The sequence below is a fragment of the Vipera berus genome, assembly GCF_964194415.1.
Source record: "Vipera berus genome assembly, chromosome: 13".
NCBI lineage: Eukaryota > Metazoa > Chordata > Lepidosauria > Squamata > Viperidae > Vipera > Vipera berus.
Window position 1 is genome coordinate 16525626 of NC_138216.1, and position 21944 is coordinate 16547569.

General features: G+C 45.2%; 2 protein-coding genes across 3 annotated transcripts; one reads left to right on the forward strand and one right to left on the reverse strand.

Moving 5' to 3' along the window:
* Window positions 1–60: 60 nt before the first annotated feature.
* Window positions 61–16888, reverse strand: PMM2 (phosphomannomutase 2). 2 transcript variants are annotated; one of them, XM_081338634.1, is made up of 8 exons: window positions 16779–16888; window positions 14834–14945; window positions 12761–12837; window positions 10836–10927; window positions 8699–8798; window positions 6478–6553; window positions 2999–3114; window positions 61–203 (listed from the first exon to the last, which is right to left on the reverse strand). In XM_081338634.1, the coding sequence occupies exons 1-8, from the start codon at window positions 16848–16850 to the stop codon at window positions 168–170; spliced, it is 681 nt and encodes a 226-aa protein (XP_081194760.1). In that variant the 5' UTR covers window positions 16851–16888; the 3' UTR covers window positions 61–167. The 2 variants fall into 2 exon arrangements, with proteins under 2 accessions (XP_081194760.1, XP_081194759.1); XM_081338633.1 differs by having other exon boundaries at window positions 61–1228.
* Window positions 16889–17648: 760 nt separating this feature from the next.
* Window positions 17649–21108, forward strand: TMEM186 (transmembrane protein 186). Its single transcript, XM_081337847.1, has 2 exons — window positions 17649–17706; window positions 19512–21108. The coding sequence occupies exon 2, from the start codon at window positions 19512–19514 to the stop codon at window positions 20226–20228; it is 717 nt and encodes a 238-aa protein (XP_081193973.1). The 5' UTR covers window positions 17649–17706; the 3' UTR covers window positions 20229–21108.
* The last annotated feature ends 836 nt before the right edge of the window (window positions 21109–21944 follow it).

Sequence of the window (21944 nt, forward strand, 5' to 3'; positions counted from 1 at the left end):
CTGTTTCTGGATTCAGGGGTGGAAAGAGAAGCCCCTGGAGATCAAACACTGGGCAGAAAATGCAAACGATTCACAGAGATTTTAATGAGAGAGGATCCAGCTTGATCCAGAAATGCAGTACAGTACAGTTTCCAGAAATCTCATTGCAGATCAACCTTGCTGATTTTTTAGACTCGAAAACCTTCCAGTCTTTGTCCAGTGCACTAAATTCAAAAAACATAAAAGGGAGGTATCGAACACTGTCCCGGATTCAAGAAGGGTTCAGAACGAAGGTGGACTCAGGGAAAAGTAAGGGCACCTTTCTAAACCTGGCTTCCCAAGTGACATTCTCCAGATGTTTTGGACTACTTTTCCAAAAAAAAAAAGGCTATGCAAAAAAAAGGCATGGCATGAGAATGGAAGGCATAAGCCTAGGGTCAGCCAGATTCGTTCAGAAGGCATCATTGGAACAAGAATATTCTTTTTCTGTAGGAATAAAACTGAATCATGACCCAACAGTAGAGTTTAAGAATTACTCAGCAGTAGAAAGTCATAACACCCTGGATTGCGTATTTTTGGCCAGTGGAGTATTTCTTACCCAACAGGCACATGTGAAGCTGTGCAAGTCACAAATAGATGGGGGGATGAGGACCATCTGAAGAAAGGGGCCTTGGGAGACAGAGCAAATCCTGCAGGTGCGTCCACGCTGAGAAAAAGTCTCTGTGATTAGGACTTGTCCCCCCAAGACTCCCAAACAAGATTCTGAGTGACTTTGCTCATAAAACGTCCCCTCCTTTCCACGGGGAAAACGGCTGTTTCCTTCTCAAGACGGAACTGATCCACAAACTGCACTAAGCCATCAAACTGGCTGTTTTATTCTGAGGAATCAAGTTTGTGCAAAGATGAATTAGGAATCCTGGTTTAGGGCGGATTGCATGGTTGCGTCCCTTCCTTAAATGGAGGGAAAGAAAGCGTAGCCTTGTGCAATGGCTCAGAGCAGCCAAGGGGACGAAGGGGATAACGGGAGCTCCCCACAACCCCATTTCTGAAGCTGCCCTAACCTTCCCCCGATTTCCATGATTTGGATTCAAATCGTGGTCCTGAACCCGGCTTGCGTCCCTTCGGTGCAAAGGCAGTCCGTGATCTACTTGAAAAACAAGGCTTCGCATATCTCTCTCGTCTGCTCGGGCGAAGAGACGCTGTGCCCGAGGGTTCTGGGGTCCGTGTAAATTTCATAGTCGTTCCCACCCTGCGAAGGAGACCAACAATGGAAGAAATTGATCCCAAGAAATGGCCGAAGAAGCCCTCTTTGCCCAGGAAATGTGCTTCTCTGTTGCCCTTGAACAAGCAGCCCAGGAATATTGCTGTTAAAAATTCCGCTGATTTTCAGCAGCTATGTTCCAGAGGGAAAAGTTCTATACAAGTAGTCCTCAGCTTACAACCTTTAGATTAGTGACCATCTGAAGTTAAAACAGCACTGAAAAAGTGACTTCTGACCGTTTTCCACACTTATGACCCTGATGATCACCTGATCAAAATTCACACGCTTGGCAGCTGACGGTCGCAGTGTCCTGGGGTCACGTGACCCCCTTCTTATAAGCAAAGTCAATGGGGAAGCCAGATTCTGTTTGATTAACTGCAGTGATTCACTTAACAACTGGGGCAAGAAACGTTGGAAAATGGGGCAACACTCCCCCGACAACTTTCTCGCTTAGCAACAGAAATTTTGGGCTCAATTGTGGTTGTAAGTCAAGGATCATCAGTGCAAGTAGTCCTTGACTTACAGCGCTATGTTTAGCAACTGTTCAAAGTTACAACAGTGCTGAAAAAGGGGCAAGACCGGTCCTCACACTTTTGACCATCAAAGTTACATGATCCAAATCTGAGCACCTGACATCCGTCACAGGTTTACGCTCATTGCGGTGTCCCCGGATCAAGTGTTCACATTTGCGACCTTCCCAGCTGGCTTCCGAGGAATCTGGATTTGCTCAATGGCCACGTGATTCATCTCATCTGCACTGATTTGCTTAACCGTGGGAAAAGGTCTAAAATGGGTTGCAATTCACTTAACAACCACCTAGCTTAGCGACTGAAATCCTGGCCCCAATTGTGGTTGGCAAGTAGAGGACTAGGTGTGGAAGAGAAGTTTTCCCCCTTTGATGGGCTCATAAAAGATTGCAGTGGTTTACTTGCAAAAAAAAACCCCACCAGGTTTCCTTTTCATTATTTCAAAAGTTTCATCGGAATAAGGAGGCCATCCCTTGCCACTCTGCTTAACTGCCGCCATTTGTAATCAGTTCAGTTTGCAAAAAGAGAGAGAGAAGGCTGTACATTTAGGTCTGGCCGTGGCTGACGTTAAGAAGCTAGACAAGGCCTGGATGGCAGGAGAACTCACGTCTGAAGGGTAGATTTGGAAACTGGAAGCCGCCCCCCCCCCGCCCCCCAGATGCTGTGGCACCAAAGCAGCACAAGGCTGTGCAATAGCAATAGCACTTAGACTTATATACCTCCCCATAATGCTTTACAGCCCTCTGTAAGCAGTTTACACCAGAGTCAGCCTTTTGCCTCCCAATAATCTGGGTCCTCACTTTACTGACCTCAGAAGGATGGAAGGCTGAGTCCACCTTGAGTGGTCAGGATCGAACTTCTGACTGTGGTCAGAGTCAGCCTGCAATATTGCATTCTAACAGGAAGGAAGGAAGGAAGGAAGGAAGGAAGGAAGGAAGGAAGGAAGGAAGGAAGGAAGGAAGGAAGGAAGGAGGGAGGGAGGAAGGAAGGAAGGAAGGAAGGAAGGAAGGAAGGGCCTTAGCACTTAGACTTATATACTGCTTTACAGTGGTTTACAGCCCTCTCCAAGCAGTTTACAGAGTCAGCCTTTTGCCCCCAACAATCTGGCTCCTCATTTTACTGACCTCCGAAGGATGGAAGGCTGAGTCAACCTTGAGCCGGTCAGGATTGAGCTGCCGGCAGTCAGCAGCCTGCAATGCTGCATTCTAACCTCTTATGGTCCCTTACTCACCGGCATGGTCTTATCTCCAAAGAAATAGATCTGCTCGAACTTGTCCTGGGCAACAATTCCTAAGCAGTACCGCTTGTCCCAACCATTGGGGAAGACATCAAAGCTGATCTGCCCTCCTGCAGAGACAAGAGAGGAGAGGAGTGCGATGGGATGGGTGGGCCGAGCAACAGAAGTGACGGAGCTGATCTGAGCAAGGGTACCGTGAATGGAACAAAAATCCGAAGATGCAGAATGCAGGAACCCAAGAGAATGTTCAGTCCCAACCATAAATAGTGGCATCCCTGGTTCAAATGTCCCTCCAATGGGGCAATGCTAGCTCTAATGGGGGGAATTCCAGGGTTTCAAAACTCCAAGAAGAAACCCTCAGTGGGACATCTCTGGTCAGTTATGAAGCTGTGGTAGATTATAGGTAGCCCTTGATTTACGATCATTTGTTTAGCGACCATTCGTAGTTACAACAGCACTGAAAAAGGGACTTGTTGCACTTACAACCGCTGCAGCCCCCCCTCCCCCCACACAGCCAGGGGACCAAAATTAGGGCACTTGGCCACTGGCATGCACCTATGACGGCTGCAGGGTCCCGGGCTCACGGGGTCATTTGTGATCTTCCCAGACAGCTTCCCACAAGCAGAGTTAATGGGGGGAAGCCAGATTCACTTCATGACCATGTGATTCACTTAACAACTGCAGTGATTCACTTAACAGCCGTGCATAAAAGGCTGTAAAATTAGGTGAGACTCACTTAAACAATCACTTTGCTTAGCAATGTAAATTGTGGCCATAAATCAAGGTGTCCCAAAGATGTTTTTTCAGGAGGCAACTGGACTTTCTTGTTCCTCTTTGAAGACATTTCGCTTCTCATCCAAGAAGCTTCTTCAGCTCTGACTGGAGGGTGGGGATTGGAGCTTCAGTCAGATGAGAAGCGAAACGTCTTCAAAGAGGAACAAGGAAGTCCAGTTGCCTCCCAAAAAGCATCTTTGGGACAACTGTGACCTGGATGACGGAGAATCTCCCGTGTCATAAATCAAGGGCTACCTTTATATATATTTCTGGGCACGTCTCTGGGGAACCTCTGCACCTCACAGTAAACCTGATCAATTATGGGGTGCTGGTGTGTTGCTTCACCCTCTTATGTAAACTTTTCAGCTGTGAAAGAGCCCACCTGGAAGGCTAGCAATGGGGTCTGTGTGTGTGTGTGATACCAGATTGACGCTGGAGCTTCAGTGGAGGAGGCCCAATGGGGAAATGCCACCAGCTCTCAGCTTGTCAATTAAATGTGCTGCTTTAAGGTCAGCATTTGTTCAGTGCTTTCTGAGCTAAATTTATCGGATAGTTGAAACTCCGCTGTTCTATTTTGTGCTACATATTGTTAAAGGAGAATAACAACAACATCTGCTTATCCCAAGTCTTTGGGAAGGACTTGGTAGGTGGGCAAAAATGCCATATCCAGTCTGAACAGCTGGCTGGCTGTTACAACTACAACAATGTTACACCTGAATATCCTGACTTTGCAAAAAAACACCTTACTCAGAACTGCCTATGTACTCAGAAGCTACTTTAACAGCTGTTAGGTCCTTGGTTAGGACTTGAACTGTTAAATTTTTACCAGTCCCAGATTTTGAATCAAACTGAAAATTAAATCTTAAATAATAATTAATTTCTACACAATTGCAGGCTAAGACCGCAGTCCTTTGGTGGATGGGGGGGGGGTGTCATCATCTCTGCAACTCTTGAGTTGTCACATCCCTCAACAATCTTAGTTTTAATCAGCAAATCCACAGCAAATATTAGTTGCATCTTCCAAAACTCAGCATCTCAGTTGACACCAACACTTTTTTGTTTTGTTTGCGAAAGAGGCAACAATTTGCATTCTGCTAGAGGTGCTCCTCACTTACCGACCATTAGTATAGCAACTGTTCAATGTTACGATGACACTGAACAAAGAGACTTACAAACAGTCCTTGAAGTTCCATCCACTGCAACATCCCTGTCGTCACATGAAAATATTCAGGAGCTTGGCAACCAGTTCTTCTGGCTGGTTGCAGCATCCAATGGTTACATGATTCACCCTTTTGTGATCTTCCCTGCCAGCTTCCCACAAGCAAAGTCATTGGGGAGGCCGGCAGGAAAGGTCCCATGTCACTTGATTTAAGTCTCCCCCAGGCCTTACCGGGCTCATCCTCTGCCTCCCTGGGCAGGTGCAAATTCAGCTGCCACCACTTTTCCAGCCACTGGCCTGCTTGCAAAGCTGCCTGGCACCTGAAACTTTTTCAATCAGAATAGAGCTGGAAGGGACCTTGGAGGTCTTCTAGTCCAGCCCCCTGCTCGAGCAGGAGAACCTATACCATTTCAGACAAATGGCTGTCCAGTCTCTTCTTAAAAACCTCCAGTGATGGAGCGCCCACGATTTCTGGAGGCAAGTTGTTCCACTGGTTAATTGTTCTCACTGTTAGGAATTTTCTCCTTAATTCCAGGTTGCTTCTCTCTCTGGTCAGTATCCAACCATTGTTTCTCGTCCTGCCCTCTGGTGCTTTGGAGAATAATTTGATGCCCTTTTCTCTGTGGCAGCCCCTCAGGTAGTGGAATACCGCTATCATGTCACCCCTATTTCTTCTTTAGACCAGCCAAACCCAAGTCCTGCAGCCGTTCTTTAGTCTCCAAGCGTTTAATCATCTTAGTTGCTCTTCTTTGCACTTTTTCCAAAGTCTCAACATCTTTTTTGTAATGTGGTGATCAAACCGGGGTACAGTATTCAAGATGTGGCCTTACTAAGATGTGGTACGTGATTTTGATTCTATGCCTCTGTTTATACAACCGAGGATTGTATTAACTTTTTTAGCTGCTGACTCGTGTTTAAATAATCGTCCACTAGGACTCCACGGTCCCTCTCACAGTTACTGTTTACGAGCCAGGTTTTGCCTAATCCGTACTTGTACCTTTGGTTTTTCCTGCCCAGGTGCTGGCCCCCCCTCACTGACTTTGCTTGTTGAAAGCAACAGGACCTTGTGAGGAGGTCCTCACTGTATGGCCCACAATGCTTGCCGACATATAAAAAGGAGGAGGCAGCAACGTAGACTGCAGGGATTGCTACTGCTAAGCAATGTGGTCATGTGACATTATGCTTTTCAACCACATTGTCTGTGAATGGAAATTCTGGCCCCCAATTGCCGTCGTAAGTTGAGGACCACCTGCACTGCCAAGTCAGCCTGGTTTTATGCAACTCGGTGACCTCCACCTGAAATGGGTTTTAAATCCCAGCAGGATTCTGAGCACCCTGGAAAACAGCAAATGGTAGAAAAGAGACAGGCTGTTGTTCCCTTCCGACTGGCTGGGAAACAATGGAGCTTTTTCCTCCGAAAACAGACCATCCACTAGGCTGGCACAGAAGAGAAGAAGGTCTTCCCTTAATATTTTTTGGATCTTCAGGCAATTAGGATACTTTCTGAATGCAGCTGTTTCTGTTCTTTAAAAAGTGGTACCTATGGAAAACGTAAGGCCTCTTCCTGCAAAGTCACGCCGTAAATCAGCGACAAATCTCTCCCGGATCTGTTCCCTCTGTTCAAGAAATTAAAAAAGAAAATCCATCAGTTTAGGAAAAACGATGATTTCCCAATAGCCTGGTGCCACAATCACAAAATAATTTACACCGAGATAACTTTCTATGTCATTGTAGAGCAGCGGCCCCCAACCTTTTCTATACCCCACGCCCCTAGAATGCTTCTGATATATTCTTGCACCCCTTACAAAGGTGCGAAATAACGGCAACCAATTATGTATAGACACTATAATTTTGAAAACCCATTTTCGAACCCCCTGGAATATCATCTCGCACCCCCAGGAGGGGCGAGCACCCCCATTTGAGAACCCCTGTTGAAGAGAGCAAAGAAGGTGGCCTTGATGGAAATATGCAAAAACTCTTTCCTAGGCAAAGGGGCAAAACATTTTTTAAATCAGAACAAGGAGATAACATTTGTGGCTCAGACGAAGGCCTTCCTGATTCATGGGTTTCTCATCCTCAGCCACTAGACTTCAAATCCCAGAATGTCTGGCTGGGGAATTCTGGGAAGTGAAGTCCACCCATCTTCAAGTGGCTGAGGCTGAAACACAGTGGACTGAAATATATAAAAAGGAGGAGGCAGGGCAACACGGACTGGCAAGATACTGTTATTTCAGCCAACCTCAATAAATATAAATTTTAGCCTTCTTGTGGAACTGATTTCCTAGTCTAGTCTGGTGGAACGAGTTGGTGGGACTGACAATCATCAACATAACTAATAAATAGCTAGCACAAATGTAGTTACTTTAGTGTAATTCAACCGAATTCAAAGGAAACTACTTCTGAGCACACAAGATTTGCACTGTAATCCCACAATTCCATGTCTGTGCCCCACAGACCAGCTTCAGAAATGGTACTATGAGGCCCTCAACCTATAGACAGTCCTTGTCTTATGACCATAATCAAGCGCAAAATTTCTGTCGTTAAGTGAGACAATTGTTAAGTGAGTTTTTACGACCTTTCTGGCCACAGTTGTTAAGTGAATCACTGCAGTTGTTAAGTGAGTAACACGGTCGCAAAGTGAATAGGGCTCCCCCATTGATTTTATTTGTCAAAAGGTTGCAAAAGGTGATCACATGATCCCGGGACACATAAGTGTCACGTGACTCAGAATTTTGATCATGTGGGGATACTACAATGATTGTAAGTGCGAGTCACTTTTTTCAGTGTTGTTGTAACTTCGAACGGTCATTAAACATACTGTTGTAAATCAAGGACCACCTGTATTTGCAGTTCCCAGAAAAGTCTAGTCAATTTCTAGGAGTTTGGGTAGATGTTTGAATGGTGAAATAACTGATTTTGTCCACCCATCACATCTCTTAAAATACCCCAATACAGGCAATCCTCAACTTATGACTGTTCGCTTAGTGACTGTTTGAAATTCCAATGGACCTACCTGGTGGATACTTGTGACCCAGATCTGAAGTCCCAATGGCTGGGCACCCTGCGGTCACATGACAGAAGTTCAGGGCTTTGGCAATCAATCAGGCAATCACGTGACCTCATTTTACAAGTTATTTTTTTTCAACTTATGGTTTTCGGTGAAACTGCAGTGGGCTAATGCCTCCCTAAGTAACACCAGCTGCCTGCAATTAGTGCAGGTTCGAGTCCCACCAGGCTCAAGGTTGACTCAGCCTTTCATCCTTCCGAGGTAGGTAAAATGAGGACCCAGATTGTTGGGGGCAATTAAGCTGACTTTGTAATAATGCCGCTTGGGGGGTGTGTGTGAAAGCCCTAATAAGCAGGCATATAGATAGAATGAAGGCTACTGCTAAGCTTGTAAGCCGCCCTGAGTCTTCGGAGAAGGGCGGGATATAAATGGAATAAAAATAAAAATAAATAAAATAAAATAATAAACCATTGGTTCACTTAAGAATGGCAGCATTTGCTTAACAACTGTGGATTCGCTTAATGACTGCCACAAAAATGTCGTAAAATTGGGTGAGTCACCGCCCCACTCTACAACCATCACGAGTTCCAATCATGATGGGCGGGTCCCATTACGGTTGTAACACAAGGACTTCCTGCTTAGCTACGGTTCAGTGAAACCTAAAACCTGACTCAATTCCTGCCTCCTCTCCCTTGAAACACTCCAGATCAGTAAGAAGGCACCGGAAGGATCAGACACGAGCCCCATCACCTGCCTTATCGAGCTCAAAAAACTCCATCCGTTCCACTTGGCTACAGCTTCTGCCGACGGGGGAAACGTTCAGCATCCCATTTCGGAATTCAATGAAAGTGCCCCTAAAAAGTGGGGGGAAACCCATGTATATGTAGTTGGAGAACAGAATAAACCAAGCCCACTGGGCGAGGGGACAGCAGAGATAAATGACTTTTTCCTGCCTTTATTACTTTTACAAATAATTCAAGGCAGTGAACACACACACACACATTTTTTCCCCTTCTCTTTCCTCCTATTTTCCACACAACAACCCTGTGAGGTGGCTTAGGCTGAGAGAGAGGGACTGGCCTAAATCCTCTGTGGTTGTTGGAACCACACGCCCAGGGCTTTCAGCTAGAATGATTTGATTTGAGCAACTAGGATGATTAAAGGCCTGGAGACAAAAATATATGAAGGGCGATTACAGGAACTGGGTATCGCCAGTTTAGAGAAAAGAAGGACTATGGGGGACATGATAGCAGTATTCCAGAATTTGAGGGGCTGCCACAAGAAGAGGGGCTCAATCTATTCTCCAAAGCACCTAAAGGCAGGAGAACAAGCAACGGATGGAAACTAGTCAAGGAGAGAAGCAACCTGGAACTAAGGAGAAACTTCCTGACAGTGAGAACAATTAACCAGTGGAACAACCTGCCTCCAGAAGCGGTGAATGCTCCAACACTGGAAGTTTTTAAGAGGAGACTGGACAGCCATTTGTCTGAAATGGTATAAGGGTTTCCTGCCTGAGCAGGGGGTTGGACTAGATGACCTCCAAGGTCTCTTCCAGCTCTGATTGATTCTGATTGAGCCACACTCCACCAGAGTAACTGCATAATAACCAAAGGGAAACTATCCATTTGTGGGGTGTTTCTACCACAAACTATAATGTTCAAGAGCCATATCGCACAAAAAGGACCAGGAAGGCAGTGTTCTCCTTGTTTATTGTAGCTGTAGGATTGCATTTTCTCCATACAGGTGCCTTGCAATAGAAAGCTAGCATTAAGGAAGTATTTATCGGGGTTCCTTCCCTATTTGCTAGTTTATTATATACTGGGAGGGGTTTTTTTACATAAATCCAGACTCACATGTTTATTCTGCATGGAGGAACACATCTGATATTGGTTAATTATTTTGTCAAGGAGCAGAAAGTGACACACTCTTTTCTTGACTCGCTGTGTAACAAAAGCCAGAGAAGGCTCTAACTTTCATGCTGTGGCTTGCCCAGGGTGCTGTGTTCAAAACACTGTGGTCTGATGTTGCAGAGTTCTCAGGAAATACTAAACAAAATAGTTACCATGCGCCTTCTCCAAGGAAGAATTGCATATGGGTAGTCTCAACTTACAATTGTAATGGAGCCTGACCATTACGGTCATATATTGTGACTGTTGCAAAGCAGAGACCCAATCTTATGACCTTTTCTGCAGTGTTTGTTAAGTGACCACCACAGTTGTAAAGCAAATCAATTGTTTCCTCTGGGCTGGTTTTGCTGAAAAACTGAAGTAAATGTCAATTTTCAGCAAAAACATTCTAAAATGCTGTTGTTATGTGACCATAGGATGCTGCAAATGGTTGTAAATAGTAAGGTTTTACCTGTAAATGACTTTTTTTAGTATTAATCATAACACAATGCATGTAATTGCTTTATATTTAATGTAATCCACTTTAAACCTGACTGCAAACATTAGATTTCTTTGTCAGTTGTCAAAGTCTGGAACATGTTACCCCATTCAGTTGTCTCAGCTACTAACTTTTGCAGTTTTAATTCTAATTTAACTTCTGCAGACCTCACATTTAAGATGTTCCTAATGGGGCACCCATAAGTAAGTGCACTGACATGCCTATTGCCCCTGTCACATTTTAATCACCCCTGTCACATTTTACAAATTCGTTTGAATTTGTAATTTTCATGTGACAAGTTAAAAAATTTAATTTAGATTTTTTTAAAAAATTAAATGCAGGCTAGTTGCCAAGTGCCCTAAATGCAGTGATACGACCATGCTGCTGCTATTGTAACTTTGGAATTGGTTCATAAGTACCCCTGGGGAGGTCAGTCGTAACTCTGAACTGCCACTAAGTGGCCAGTCATAAGCTGAGGACTATCTACAAAGCACAAATGCACATACCTTTTCCTGGGGAGCTTAATTTTTGCAATGTAGCTCAGGCAGTAGTTAATCAAATCCTGGAGCAGCTCTTCCCCCAGATGGTCTTGGATGCTCTGCCCAGAAGACGCAAAGAAGAATCACACCAGAGTCCCAAACCCCAAGAAGCAACTCTCAAGACATCAAAACACAGCAAAATACTTTCTGGGTTCTACTTCTCAAAGCTTTGAAGGCCTGTTTCTTCCTGAATCTGGAGGATTCTTACTGACCAGGCATGGATCAGATGGGAAAGGTCCCCACAGGGTGATTTTTACACGGGTTCAGCAGCCATGATTAGGCTAAAGGTCCTTGTTTCTCACCACAGCTAAACATCTTTTGTTTTCTTTTTTTTTTGCAAAAGAACAGTATACCTTTCACCATTCACCATTGTTGCCAAAGTAAGTGACAAATGGGGATGTCCAATACACCAAAACAGGCAATTAAGCTGTCAAATAAAGGCAAATTATCATAAATTAATTACGTTAAATTAACCTAAGGGGCAATCCAAAGAGCCCCTGTGAAGCCCAGAAAAGACCAAGGATGCTCCAGGTGGCCTTCAGGAGCGGGAGAGCTGAAGGATGAACAGACCGTTTCTTGGAAAGGCAAACAGAATATTCTCCATGCTGCAACCTTTCCTTCAGGTCCCCAATAAGTAGCCACTCACCCTCCGGGACTTAATTGATTTTAAATCCACCTATACGTGAGCCATTCTCACATCTTTGGGCCAACCATTTCACAGGTTAATTCTGCCCTGGTTGAAGAGGCATTTCTGTTGATGTGTTCTGTGGAGCAGGCCGTGAAGCAGAGCCAGAGTTAGAGATGTGCAAAAACCTTTCAAGGTTGACATGTTCTGAACCCCAAAAGAGGCTCTTCTGAGGCCAGAGTGACCCCTTGCCTTGTAGATTTGGAGAAGCCCCAAATGTGAGTCTGGACTGTTTCAATCCCAAAGTATTTTAGTTAGCTAGTTAGCTGTCCAATTTATCAGCCGCCCATCTCATCAAGCAAGTGACTGGTGCCGTACAACAAAGCTAAAGTCAAAAAATACCTAAATATTATAATTTATTAAAAACAGCTGTAGGTTGAAGACTAACTATAATTGAACAAATGAAGGAAACCTTCTTTCTGAGGGGCGTACAAAGCCTGTAATCTATAGGTGAAGGAGTGATAGAATTTGGGGGCAAAGTTAAAAGAGAAATCAGAATTCCCTTGACTCTTATCGAACCCCAAGCAAGGGCTAACCGCTAGTTAAGGAGATTCCTGCACGATTAGCCATAAATCAGTTTCAGCGGATTTTCACGTGACTGAAACAATCCCTGAAAATGGAACACTCCACTTCTTTTTCACACTGCACCAAGATTAATTTGAGAAAAACTACCAGAAAAGTAGGGTTTAGAGAAAAAGGAACGGAATGTTCTGGACTTCTCCAGAACATTCTGTTCCAAGAAAGATTTGTCCATCGTTTTCTTCCTTATCACTTTTAGAATCCCCCCCCCTTTTTTTTGATTTCAGGTCTCTGATATTTATCCTGGTAACAGACAATCTCTCAGTATGATATGCTGTACTCAGACATTATATCCTTCTCCATTTGAATTCCATGCATTTTTAAATGAAAATGAGGACTGGTTAAAGATTGTGAGAATTTATAAAATAAAATGTTCATTTGTACTCTCTTTTAGTCCTCTCTTTTTGTCTCTTTTGAGCTCTCTTTTAGTCCTTGACTTACAACCATTTATTCAGTGACTGAAGTTCTGGCAGTGCTGCAGGAAGGGTTTTATGATTAGTCTTCAAAGTTCAAGAAGTGGCTTTGGGTAATGAGGAAAAAGTTGGGAAGCACTGCTTAAGTTCTATCCTGCATTAATATCAAAATATCAGACATTACATGATATGTCAGTTGATCTTAACTTACAAACCTGTATATGAAGAAGTTTTCCATCTTTGTATGATACCAGGCCATTTTCTGGGAAAACATAGTCATATTTTCCAACCACTGCCCTCCAGAAAAAAAGAGGAAAAAAACAAAGGAGCTTTAATTTTTATTTATTCAGAGAAAATTTCCATAAAATTAACAGAAAATCTTCTTTCCTATTCCCTCCTCTGAATTCATAAAGTACCTGATTATTATTATTTTTTTTAAAAAGTCTATACAGCCACCTCAAACCAATTGGGTAAATTGATTACATGACGATGTGCAGTAAATATGCCCAAGAATAACTGACAATCTCTGTATCTCCAGATGACAAAAATTACATAGAGAACTGGTGTGTTACAAAGCAGAGTGACAGTTTCTAACATCATGTTTATTTACTGTACAAAAATGCCTCCGGGCCTGAAATAGACCAAACAGTATCTTTAAAAACGAAGCTGGCAGGGTGGGTGCCACCCCCTCTTTAGAATAGGTTCAAATCAATGTTCGCTTTGAGCTGGTCTGTATCTCTCAGCCAACCTCCCTCAAAGGGTTGCTGTGAAGACAAACTGTCTGGAGGAAAGGGGATGGGGCAGAGGGAGTTGTGCAGTAGCAAAAGTGAAGGCAAGAATGTGCTTTGTAGCCCTTAATATCAGCTATCAGCAGACCCTTAAACTAAACTAGACAATCCGTGCCCCACCGAGTCATGGTTTCAGAGATATTGTCTTACTTAAACAGGGAAACAGAATGACAAAGGATGGGCAAAAAAGCAAGAGGGACCTTCGACTTCCTGCTGTCTTCCCCACTGAGTTTCCTTGTGGAAATGTGATGGACAACATCAGAAATTTTCCTTCCTCCCTCCCTCCCTCCCTCCCCTTCGTAGTAGGCAGGCAAGTGCCTGCTGCTGGGTAAGGGAGGGGCAAGGGATTGCAAGACTGGCTGGGAAACTGTCACAGAAAGTTGGAAATGAAGATCACATGACCGTAGCAGCAGTTAGTAGCACTGAAGGACCGCAACTTCCCCAAATTTCATACCCTCAGGAGTCATGGGTCCCAGATTTTGGATACATTCTGTAAGTTTGAGACCTTGGCTCAAAAACTGTTCCCCTATGATTCACCGTTTTGCCCACGTAAAGGTCAGGGAAACAAGAATGTTAGTAGCGGATAGATACATCTTTTTCTCAGATTATATTGCCAATTCTGGTAAAAGGGATGGCTGTTTTAAGGAGTCTGCACCTTAAAATACCAAAGGATGATCTGAAGATTGTCTTCAAATCTAAAGCACTTGAAAGATTGAATAAATGTAATAAGCCACTAAACAAAGGAAGCTGAGGAACGTCCTCACTGGGGGTTCTTTTGGCACCCTTGTCCCCCCCCTCAAAACCAAACCTAACATCCAACTTGGTGCATTTTTGGCATTACGTCAAGAGGTTTCTCTTCTGCCAGGTATTTCTACAACTTGATTCTAAGTGCCATTTCTATATTGGAATAATGGATCCCCCTTCCAATGCCTTTTATTAATTGCATGTTATTTCTACTCTTCTTTTTGTAAAGCTGAAAACCATTTTTGAATACCTCTTTTAGACTCTGTATTCTGCTGATGGTGTAAATTTCTTCTCCTGGTTAGCGACAAGCCTTTGTAATAAAGTCACCATTAAATAATAATGACTCCCAAACTGTGACTTTGGGTGCAACACAAACTGTTTATCCAATCAGCAGCTCTGCTGTTTTCTCTTAAGGCTTCTTTCTCAGAAAGATAGTCTCTCTAAATTCACAGATGCTAATTAGCCATAGGGATGAAAAGTTGTGGAGAGATTTCCTGCCCTGATTTCAAGCCACATGGTTTTTCCAATCTGAAAGTAGGAATGGACTTTTAATTCAATTTAAGGCATGCCCACTGCCACGTGGCACGTTCTTCGATCTGCTTGGCTGACAGGCAAACATGGTATTTGAACCAGCTGACCTCAGAAGCGAATGCAATAAAGAAGGTGAGAACAGCTGCCCAACCCAGAATGGCGATTCATCAACTTTGCCACTCCTGGATCGGCTTCCCACACCTTCACCTTCTCCTTTCTACTTACCGTCCTCGCCCAGTTGTTCTTGAATCTTTTCGAAGTCTGAGCCTCCCACCACGCCGACTTTCACCTTTTGCCGCAAAGCCTGTAGGAAATCCGCCATCTCAGAAGTGATTTTCTGGATCGGTTGAAAAGAGAGAAATCAGCGGAGAAATCAGTGTGCCAATCCAATCAAGCAGGGATTATACTCACAAGCTCTCTTGGTGATCTCCCTTATTACTTCCACACCATTCATTCATAATGTGGATTTCTTTCCATCTTGTTCTGTGAGGTAGGAGGGGAGGCCGTGAAGTGATCCAACAGGGTTGAATGAGCACACCTTAAGCCCAACTTTCAAACTCTCTTAACAGAGTTAGAAGGGACCCAGGAGGTCTTTTACAAGGTAGGGCAGTGTATTTACAGTATATAATGAAAGTGAATCAATCAATCAAATTCTCACAGCCTACATAACTGCAGGTGAAGAAATGGAGAAACGGCTTTAATAACTTTTTCTACCTTGGCCACAAGGAAATAAAATGTCTAGCTTATCAAATCAGGAAGTGGCCTTGAATTAGAGACAATTTTGTCACCATAACTACATTTTTATTCTACTCTAATCATGGTCCTTATCATTAATTCCTTTTAAAAATGGTAACTTTCATCTGTGATGAAAGTAAGGTGAGGAGTTAAGAAATGAGTTAAGAAATCAGAACTGCTCACAAAAACCAAGGTGCTAGTAATCAAATGCCCCCAAACTACAAAGTTCAACAAACTCACAACTAAGTTGGGATAAATCACTCCAAGCAAGGAACCATCAAGAGTTAAACAAGAAACAGGGCTCCTCCATCTAGGCTGCCACGACTGAGGATGCTGTTTATTCATTCCCATCCAGGTTTACTTGCTTCTCATTACAAAGAGAGTATCAACCATTAATTGCAACTATCTATTAAAACTGTAGCCAGGACGCGGTGGCTCAGTGGGTTAGGACGCTGAGCTTGTCGATCAGAAGGACGGCAGTTTGGCGGGTCGAATCCCGAGCGCCGCGTAACAGAGTGAGCGCCTGTTACTTGTCCCAGCTTCTGCCCACCTAGCAGTTCGAAAGCACGTAAAAAATGCAAGTAGAAAAATAGGGACCACAACGGTGGGAAGGTAACAGCGTTCTGTGTGCCTTTGGCGCCTACTCATGCCGGCCACATGACCACGGAGACGTCCTCGGACAAGCGCTGGCTCTTCGGCTTTGAAACAGAGATGAGCACTGGCCCCTAGAGTCGGAAACGACTAGCACGCATGTGCGGGGGAACCTTTACCTTTACTATTAAAACTGTGATTAAAGATTAAATTCTGAAGAGGAGCAACCCAAGATGTAATGGAATACTATGTAATGCATTAAAAGCCTGGCCAGCAGGCAGCTTTCAGCTATTAATCAGAGAACAATTAATAATAATACAGGTAAGTCCTCCACTTACAACAATTTGTTTAGTGACTGCTCAAAGTTGCAATGTCACTGAAAAAAGTGATGACCGTTTGCAGCATCCCCACGGTCACGTGATCAAAATTCAGATACTGGTCACATAGCGTCTCGGAGTCACGTGATCCTTTCTTGTGACCTTCTGACAAGCAAAGTCAATGGGGAAGCCAGATCCACTTAGCAACTGTGTTACTAACTTAACAACTGCAGCGATCCGCTTAACAACTGGGGCAAGAAAGGTTGTAAAATGGGGCAAAACTCACTTAACGACTGTCTCGCTTAGCAACAGAAATGTAGTCGCAAGTCGAGGACCACCTGTAACTGCCACCACCTAATTGCCAGGCAGTTGTGTAAACGGCAAAGACAGCTGCACTACTCGCTTGTAGCAGTTTTTAGGCGAGGCACTGACTGCACAGCCCTCTTCCCTAACAGGTTGGTCCCGAACTTAAAGCACTCTGCCCACGCTCGGAGGCACCCTTCTGCTCGCCATCCCCCGAGTCCCACCTGCCGAGGCGCGGTCAAGGTGCCGTCCACGTCGAAGAGGCAGAGAACCGAGCCGCCGCCCTCGCCCTCCATGGCTCTGCCCGCCGCCAGCTCAGCGCCGCGGCTCCTTCGAACGGGATACGCGGAGCAAAAACTACAGGCCCCAGCATGCCTCTCGGCCGAGGCGACTCTACGCACGCGCGCCCCTCCCCTGCAAGCACGGCGGGAGGCCTACGCAGACGCGTAGAGATGGGAGGAGCGGGCGGCGCTCGTCGCTTCCGGTTTTCCTTCGGCTGCCGCCCAATGCGGGGCGGAAGAGTAGTGGGGGAAGCTACGTGGCTCGCCGGGATGTGTTAGGTGCGGTTAGGGCAGAGTTTCTGCATCCTCTGCAGCTTCAGGAAGGGGGGACTCCAACGGCCAGAATCCACGAGCCACCATGACTAGCCCCTCCCCCCCATTTGAAGTTAGAGGTTGAGAAGCGCCGATTTACCTCAAAGTAGCACCTGCAAGCTTAGCTCCTGGCACTCGAGGGGAGGATCCGAACGAAAAGAGAAAGACCCCCCCCCGGGTTCTTCCTCCAGACATTCCCCCATGCTAAGAACAGCTCCCACTTTTGCATTTTTTTGCATTACTAAAAAAGAGGAAAACCTCGTGCTTCTCCAGCCACACGCCTGAACGGCGGAGTGTACTTTGACAATAAAGATTCGTTCGTTACGTTTTGCTCCCAGCTCGCCTTTTTCCCTCGCGGACCAGACTCGGAGCACCGAAAGGGGCTGCAAACCCCGGGAGTTCTTTGCTGCCATCTGGTGGCTGCGCGAGGTCCGGCAGCCCCGGGAATCCCAGCCCGCAGGTGACGCGCGGACACCACAACTCCCAGCAGGCACTGCGCCGCCCCGCCTCCCGGGCTGTCTGCACGAGCTCCCGGCGCATTCGGAGCGTCCGCGGGAAGGTGATCGGCGCCTTGGACTGCGGGGCCCATCTTCCCCAGAGAGGAGGGGTGGTGGGCTTTATGGGATTGCCTTGCACGGGGGGGGGCGGGGGCGGCGGTCACGTGTGCAAAGCGAGGCTTCTTGCGTGGTGCATCGGGCGTGGGGTTGACTCCTGGCGGAGTGGAGACCACCCAGCGAGACCACTCGGGTGCGGGAAGGGCGGTCCTGGCAGATCTCCAAACAGCCAGGTTGGGTCTGGGGGCCGGTTTGGAGAGGAGACCACCAGGAATAGTGGGCACCTTGACCTCTTTATCACAGCATGTCGTTTTCTGTGACAATACAGGCAGTCCTCAACCTATGCCACAATGGAGCCCAACATTTCAGTTGCTAAGTGAGACATTTGTTTTGCCCCATTTTACAACCTTTCTTGTCCCAGTTGTTAAGTAAATCACTGCAGCTGTTAAATTAGCACGGTTGTTAAGTGAATCTGGCTTCCCCATTGACTTGGCTTGTCAGATGGTCCCAAAAGGGGATCACGTGACCCCCGGGGACACTGTGACCATCATAAATATGAACAGGTTGCCAAGCAATTTTGATCACATGGTCATAGGAATAATGGAAAGGTCGGAACTGTGAAAAGCAGTCGTAAGTCACTTTTTTCAGTGCTGTTGTATCTTTGAATGGTCACTAAACTGACCTGAATTGTTGTAAGCCGAGGGCTATCCATATGCTTCCATCAGGCACTGAATTGTAAGCTCTGTGTCTGGTTTTTGCTGCTGCTTCCTTCTAGGGTGTGCATGGGGCCTGCTAGTCTGGCTGGCACCCCTGGCATTTCTTGGTGGTCTCCCCTCCACAGACTCAGTTGGGCTGAGCCTGCTATGGCCGGCCTCAGCAGAACAAATGAACTCTCTTTTGACATGGAAACAATTTTCTTGTCCGTATAACAATTATACTTTGCCTCGGTTTCCTCCCAAAATGTTCCAGGTTTTGCACTCTTGCCTAAGCTCTGGGAGTTGCTAATGGACTCTCATCCAGGTCCTAACTGGGTTTGTTTGCTTACTTTCCAAATCCAAGCTTGCTGCTGAGAGGCTGTTAAAATGGCACCTTCCAATAGTCCCATGGGGATGATGGTGGTTGTAGTCCAACACATCAAAGAAGAGCAGCCTCAAGACCTACGGAAGAGGCTGGAGGCCATGCTTTGGATGCAGAAGGCTGGAAAAAATCCCATAATATTACTGAGTCATTTTGGCTAGGAAGCCATTTCTTATCTTGGACAGACCAGCAGCATGTTGGGGAACCTGAGAGTCAGTCCCCACTGGTCACCTTGGCCCACCTCACATGGTTGTTGTGAAGACAAAAGCTAGGCATGTCCATGGAGATTCCCAATCATCCAGGTGACGGTTGTTGCAAAGGTCTTTTCTTCCAAGAGGCATCTGAACTTTCTTGGTTGTTTTTTTTTTTTTTTTGCAGAAGTTTCGCTTCTTATCCAAGAACCTTCTTCAGTTCTGAAGAACTGAACTGAAGAAGCTTCTTGGACGAGGAGGGAAACGTTTTCAAAGAAAACAACCAAGAAAGCTCAGTTGCCTTTTGGGAAAAAACAACTTAGGGACAAAAGCTAGGAATGGGAAATATAAAGAATCAAATCCTTGTAGCTACCTGGAGGAAAAACAAAATAAGATATTCTAGCCTTTAATTAAATTATAGCTTCTATTTTTTAATTTATGAGCCTGGTCACAAATGTGCTGCTTTCTGAAAAGACACACAATTGCTGTGAAAGTTCTACTCTGCTTTACAACTGGGTGAAAACCTATCTCTTTCATTCCAGATGAAGACCCTTGTTGGTTGCGCCCGTCGGTGTTTGGTCCTCTTCAGGCCCTGTTGTCTTCCAAACAGCTTTGTTCCTCGGTTGTGGAAAAGAGGCCACCAGGTGCTCCATTCTTTTCGAAGTTCTACAATTCTGCAACAGGGAGGTAGCCGGATGCCCATCCTTCGCTGTGGGCAGCCCCGCTGGCTGGGTAGCCTTGACTTGTCTCCACACGATCCGAAGCCACAGTCTAGCTTTGAAAGCTCAGAGAAATTTACCTTGATGTACCGATTCCCCGGCATCAGGTTGGTGAAACTCTTCTCGAGGCTGAAGGTGGTGCAGACGGGCCTCGCGCTGGTGGTCCTCCCTCCGCTCTGCTATCTCCACTGGATAAACCAGGTTACTTTGGCTGAGGACTTCTACGCCACAGGCCTCTTCTCCTTCACCCTCGTCTTCCTGTACGCCATCAGCTTCTTTCTGCAACGGGTCATCGGCTTCATGTATCTGAGCGAAAGCGGGACTCTCTTGAAAATCTCCCACTTGACATTTTGGGGGAAGAGGAGGGATTTCTGCTGTCCGGTCGAGTCTGTTGTGACCTTGGGAGACGGGGAGAGCAACAGGCACCTCCTGGAGTTCAGACAGCAGGACCAGAAAAAAGTCTTGTATTTTTCACTTCTTTGGGGGCAGGTTGTGAATCACGAAGCCTTTGGCAAAGTGTTTGGTGTTATTCCTAAGTGAGGGGGAGGGGGGAAGAGAAATTTTAACATCCACAATGTCCCAAAGATGCTTTTTCACGAGGCAACCGGACTTTCTTGCTTTTCCTTTGAAGATGTTTCGCTTTCCATCCAAGAAGTTTCTTCAGTTCTGACTGTGTGGTGGGGAATGGAAGGATCCACCATCCACTCAGAGCTGAAGAAGCTTCTTGGATGAGAAGAGAAACGTCTTCAGAGAATAAAACAAGAAAGTCCGGTTGCCTCGTGACAAAAGCACCTTGGGGACCACCACGATCTGGATGATGGAGAAACTCCATAGACATTTAATATCCAGAATATGTTGCACTGAGGATTCATAACCTTGTTAGCTAAAATATAAGTAGTCCTCAACTTACATGGGTGCCCAAAATTTATGTTGCTAAGTGAGACATTTGTTAAGTGAGTTTTGCCTCATTTAACCACCTTTCTTACCACAGTTGCCAAGTCTGCAATTGGCATTAAACCCCTCCAGTTACTTTCAGTTGTGAGAAATCAACAATTGCCACCCTACTCTGCCTTCTAGTGTTTTGTTTCTTACATCTGCTGGAGAATTTCAGCACTTCTACGCCGGAATAAATTCTCTGCTGCTGCAAAAACTGAATGTGGTGGCGTTCTTCATTCTCAGTGTCCATTTCTTGTGTTGTAAGAAATGCCAGACTCTAAAATCCAATGCTGGTGTTTATTTATATATTTTCTGTGTTTAAAGTGTAAACTTACTAGGATTAGACAAAGATTTGAAGGGATGTTTCCATTTGATGAAGCTTTGATTATTTCGTGATAAAGAGTCATGAATTAAACTATGTGAACATTAAGAATCAACATGAGCTTGATGGCTGGTAATTTATCAAGATAAGAAACAGTAAATAATTACAAAATACGTTTCAGAGGTCATTCTGGAGACAGTATCTAAGTGTTTGTGGGGTGTATATAACATGAGTAAGTCCTTTGGAACCGGGCCACAGAAGTGGCAGGCGAGTGCACGCCCACATCCCCACTTGCACAAGCAGCAGGCAAGTACATAGGCGCATGCTCCATTTGCGTGACCGGTGTGTGTGTGTGCCCACTGCTCGTGCAAATGGAGCTGTGTGCACTTGCCATCCCCTCCACACACACACACCCTATGGCCGGTCTGCAAAGCCGGAAAAATGGGGGAACTCTGCTTTAGGGTATTTGTGTCCTATATTTCAATACAGAACTAGTTACCATAATATATATTATAATTGATGATATGGAGTATCCTTTAATCAGATATATAAAGGTGAACACACACACAGTATTTTCTTTTTAATCTAACTTATTTCAGTATGAATTAATTTGAGAAATTCCCTTAAAACTCCTAGGATATTAAAGAATTCAGTTTGGCTTGCATTTAAACTAGTTATCAGGCTATAATGACTGCCCCAAGGTAAACTTTGATACTTGGTGGATGGACGTGACACAAAAAGGGAGAACCCTGGACGACTGAAAGGAAATCTTTCCAATAAGAAAGTGCACCTCATAAAGGCATTTTCAGCTATGCAAGATTGATATAAATTTCCGGTCCGTGGCTTTCTGCAGCTCTTCTTCCAGCCATTTTGTTTTTGTGGGAAGACTCTGAAGATGTCAAAATACATTAAGAGTGAGAAATATATATCAGCTACCCCACCACTCATACCGGGCTTCTACACCTCTTACAAGGACAAGAGATCAGGCCCACCCAAAG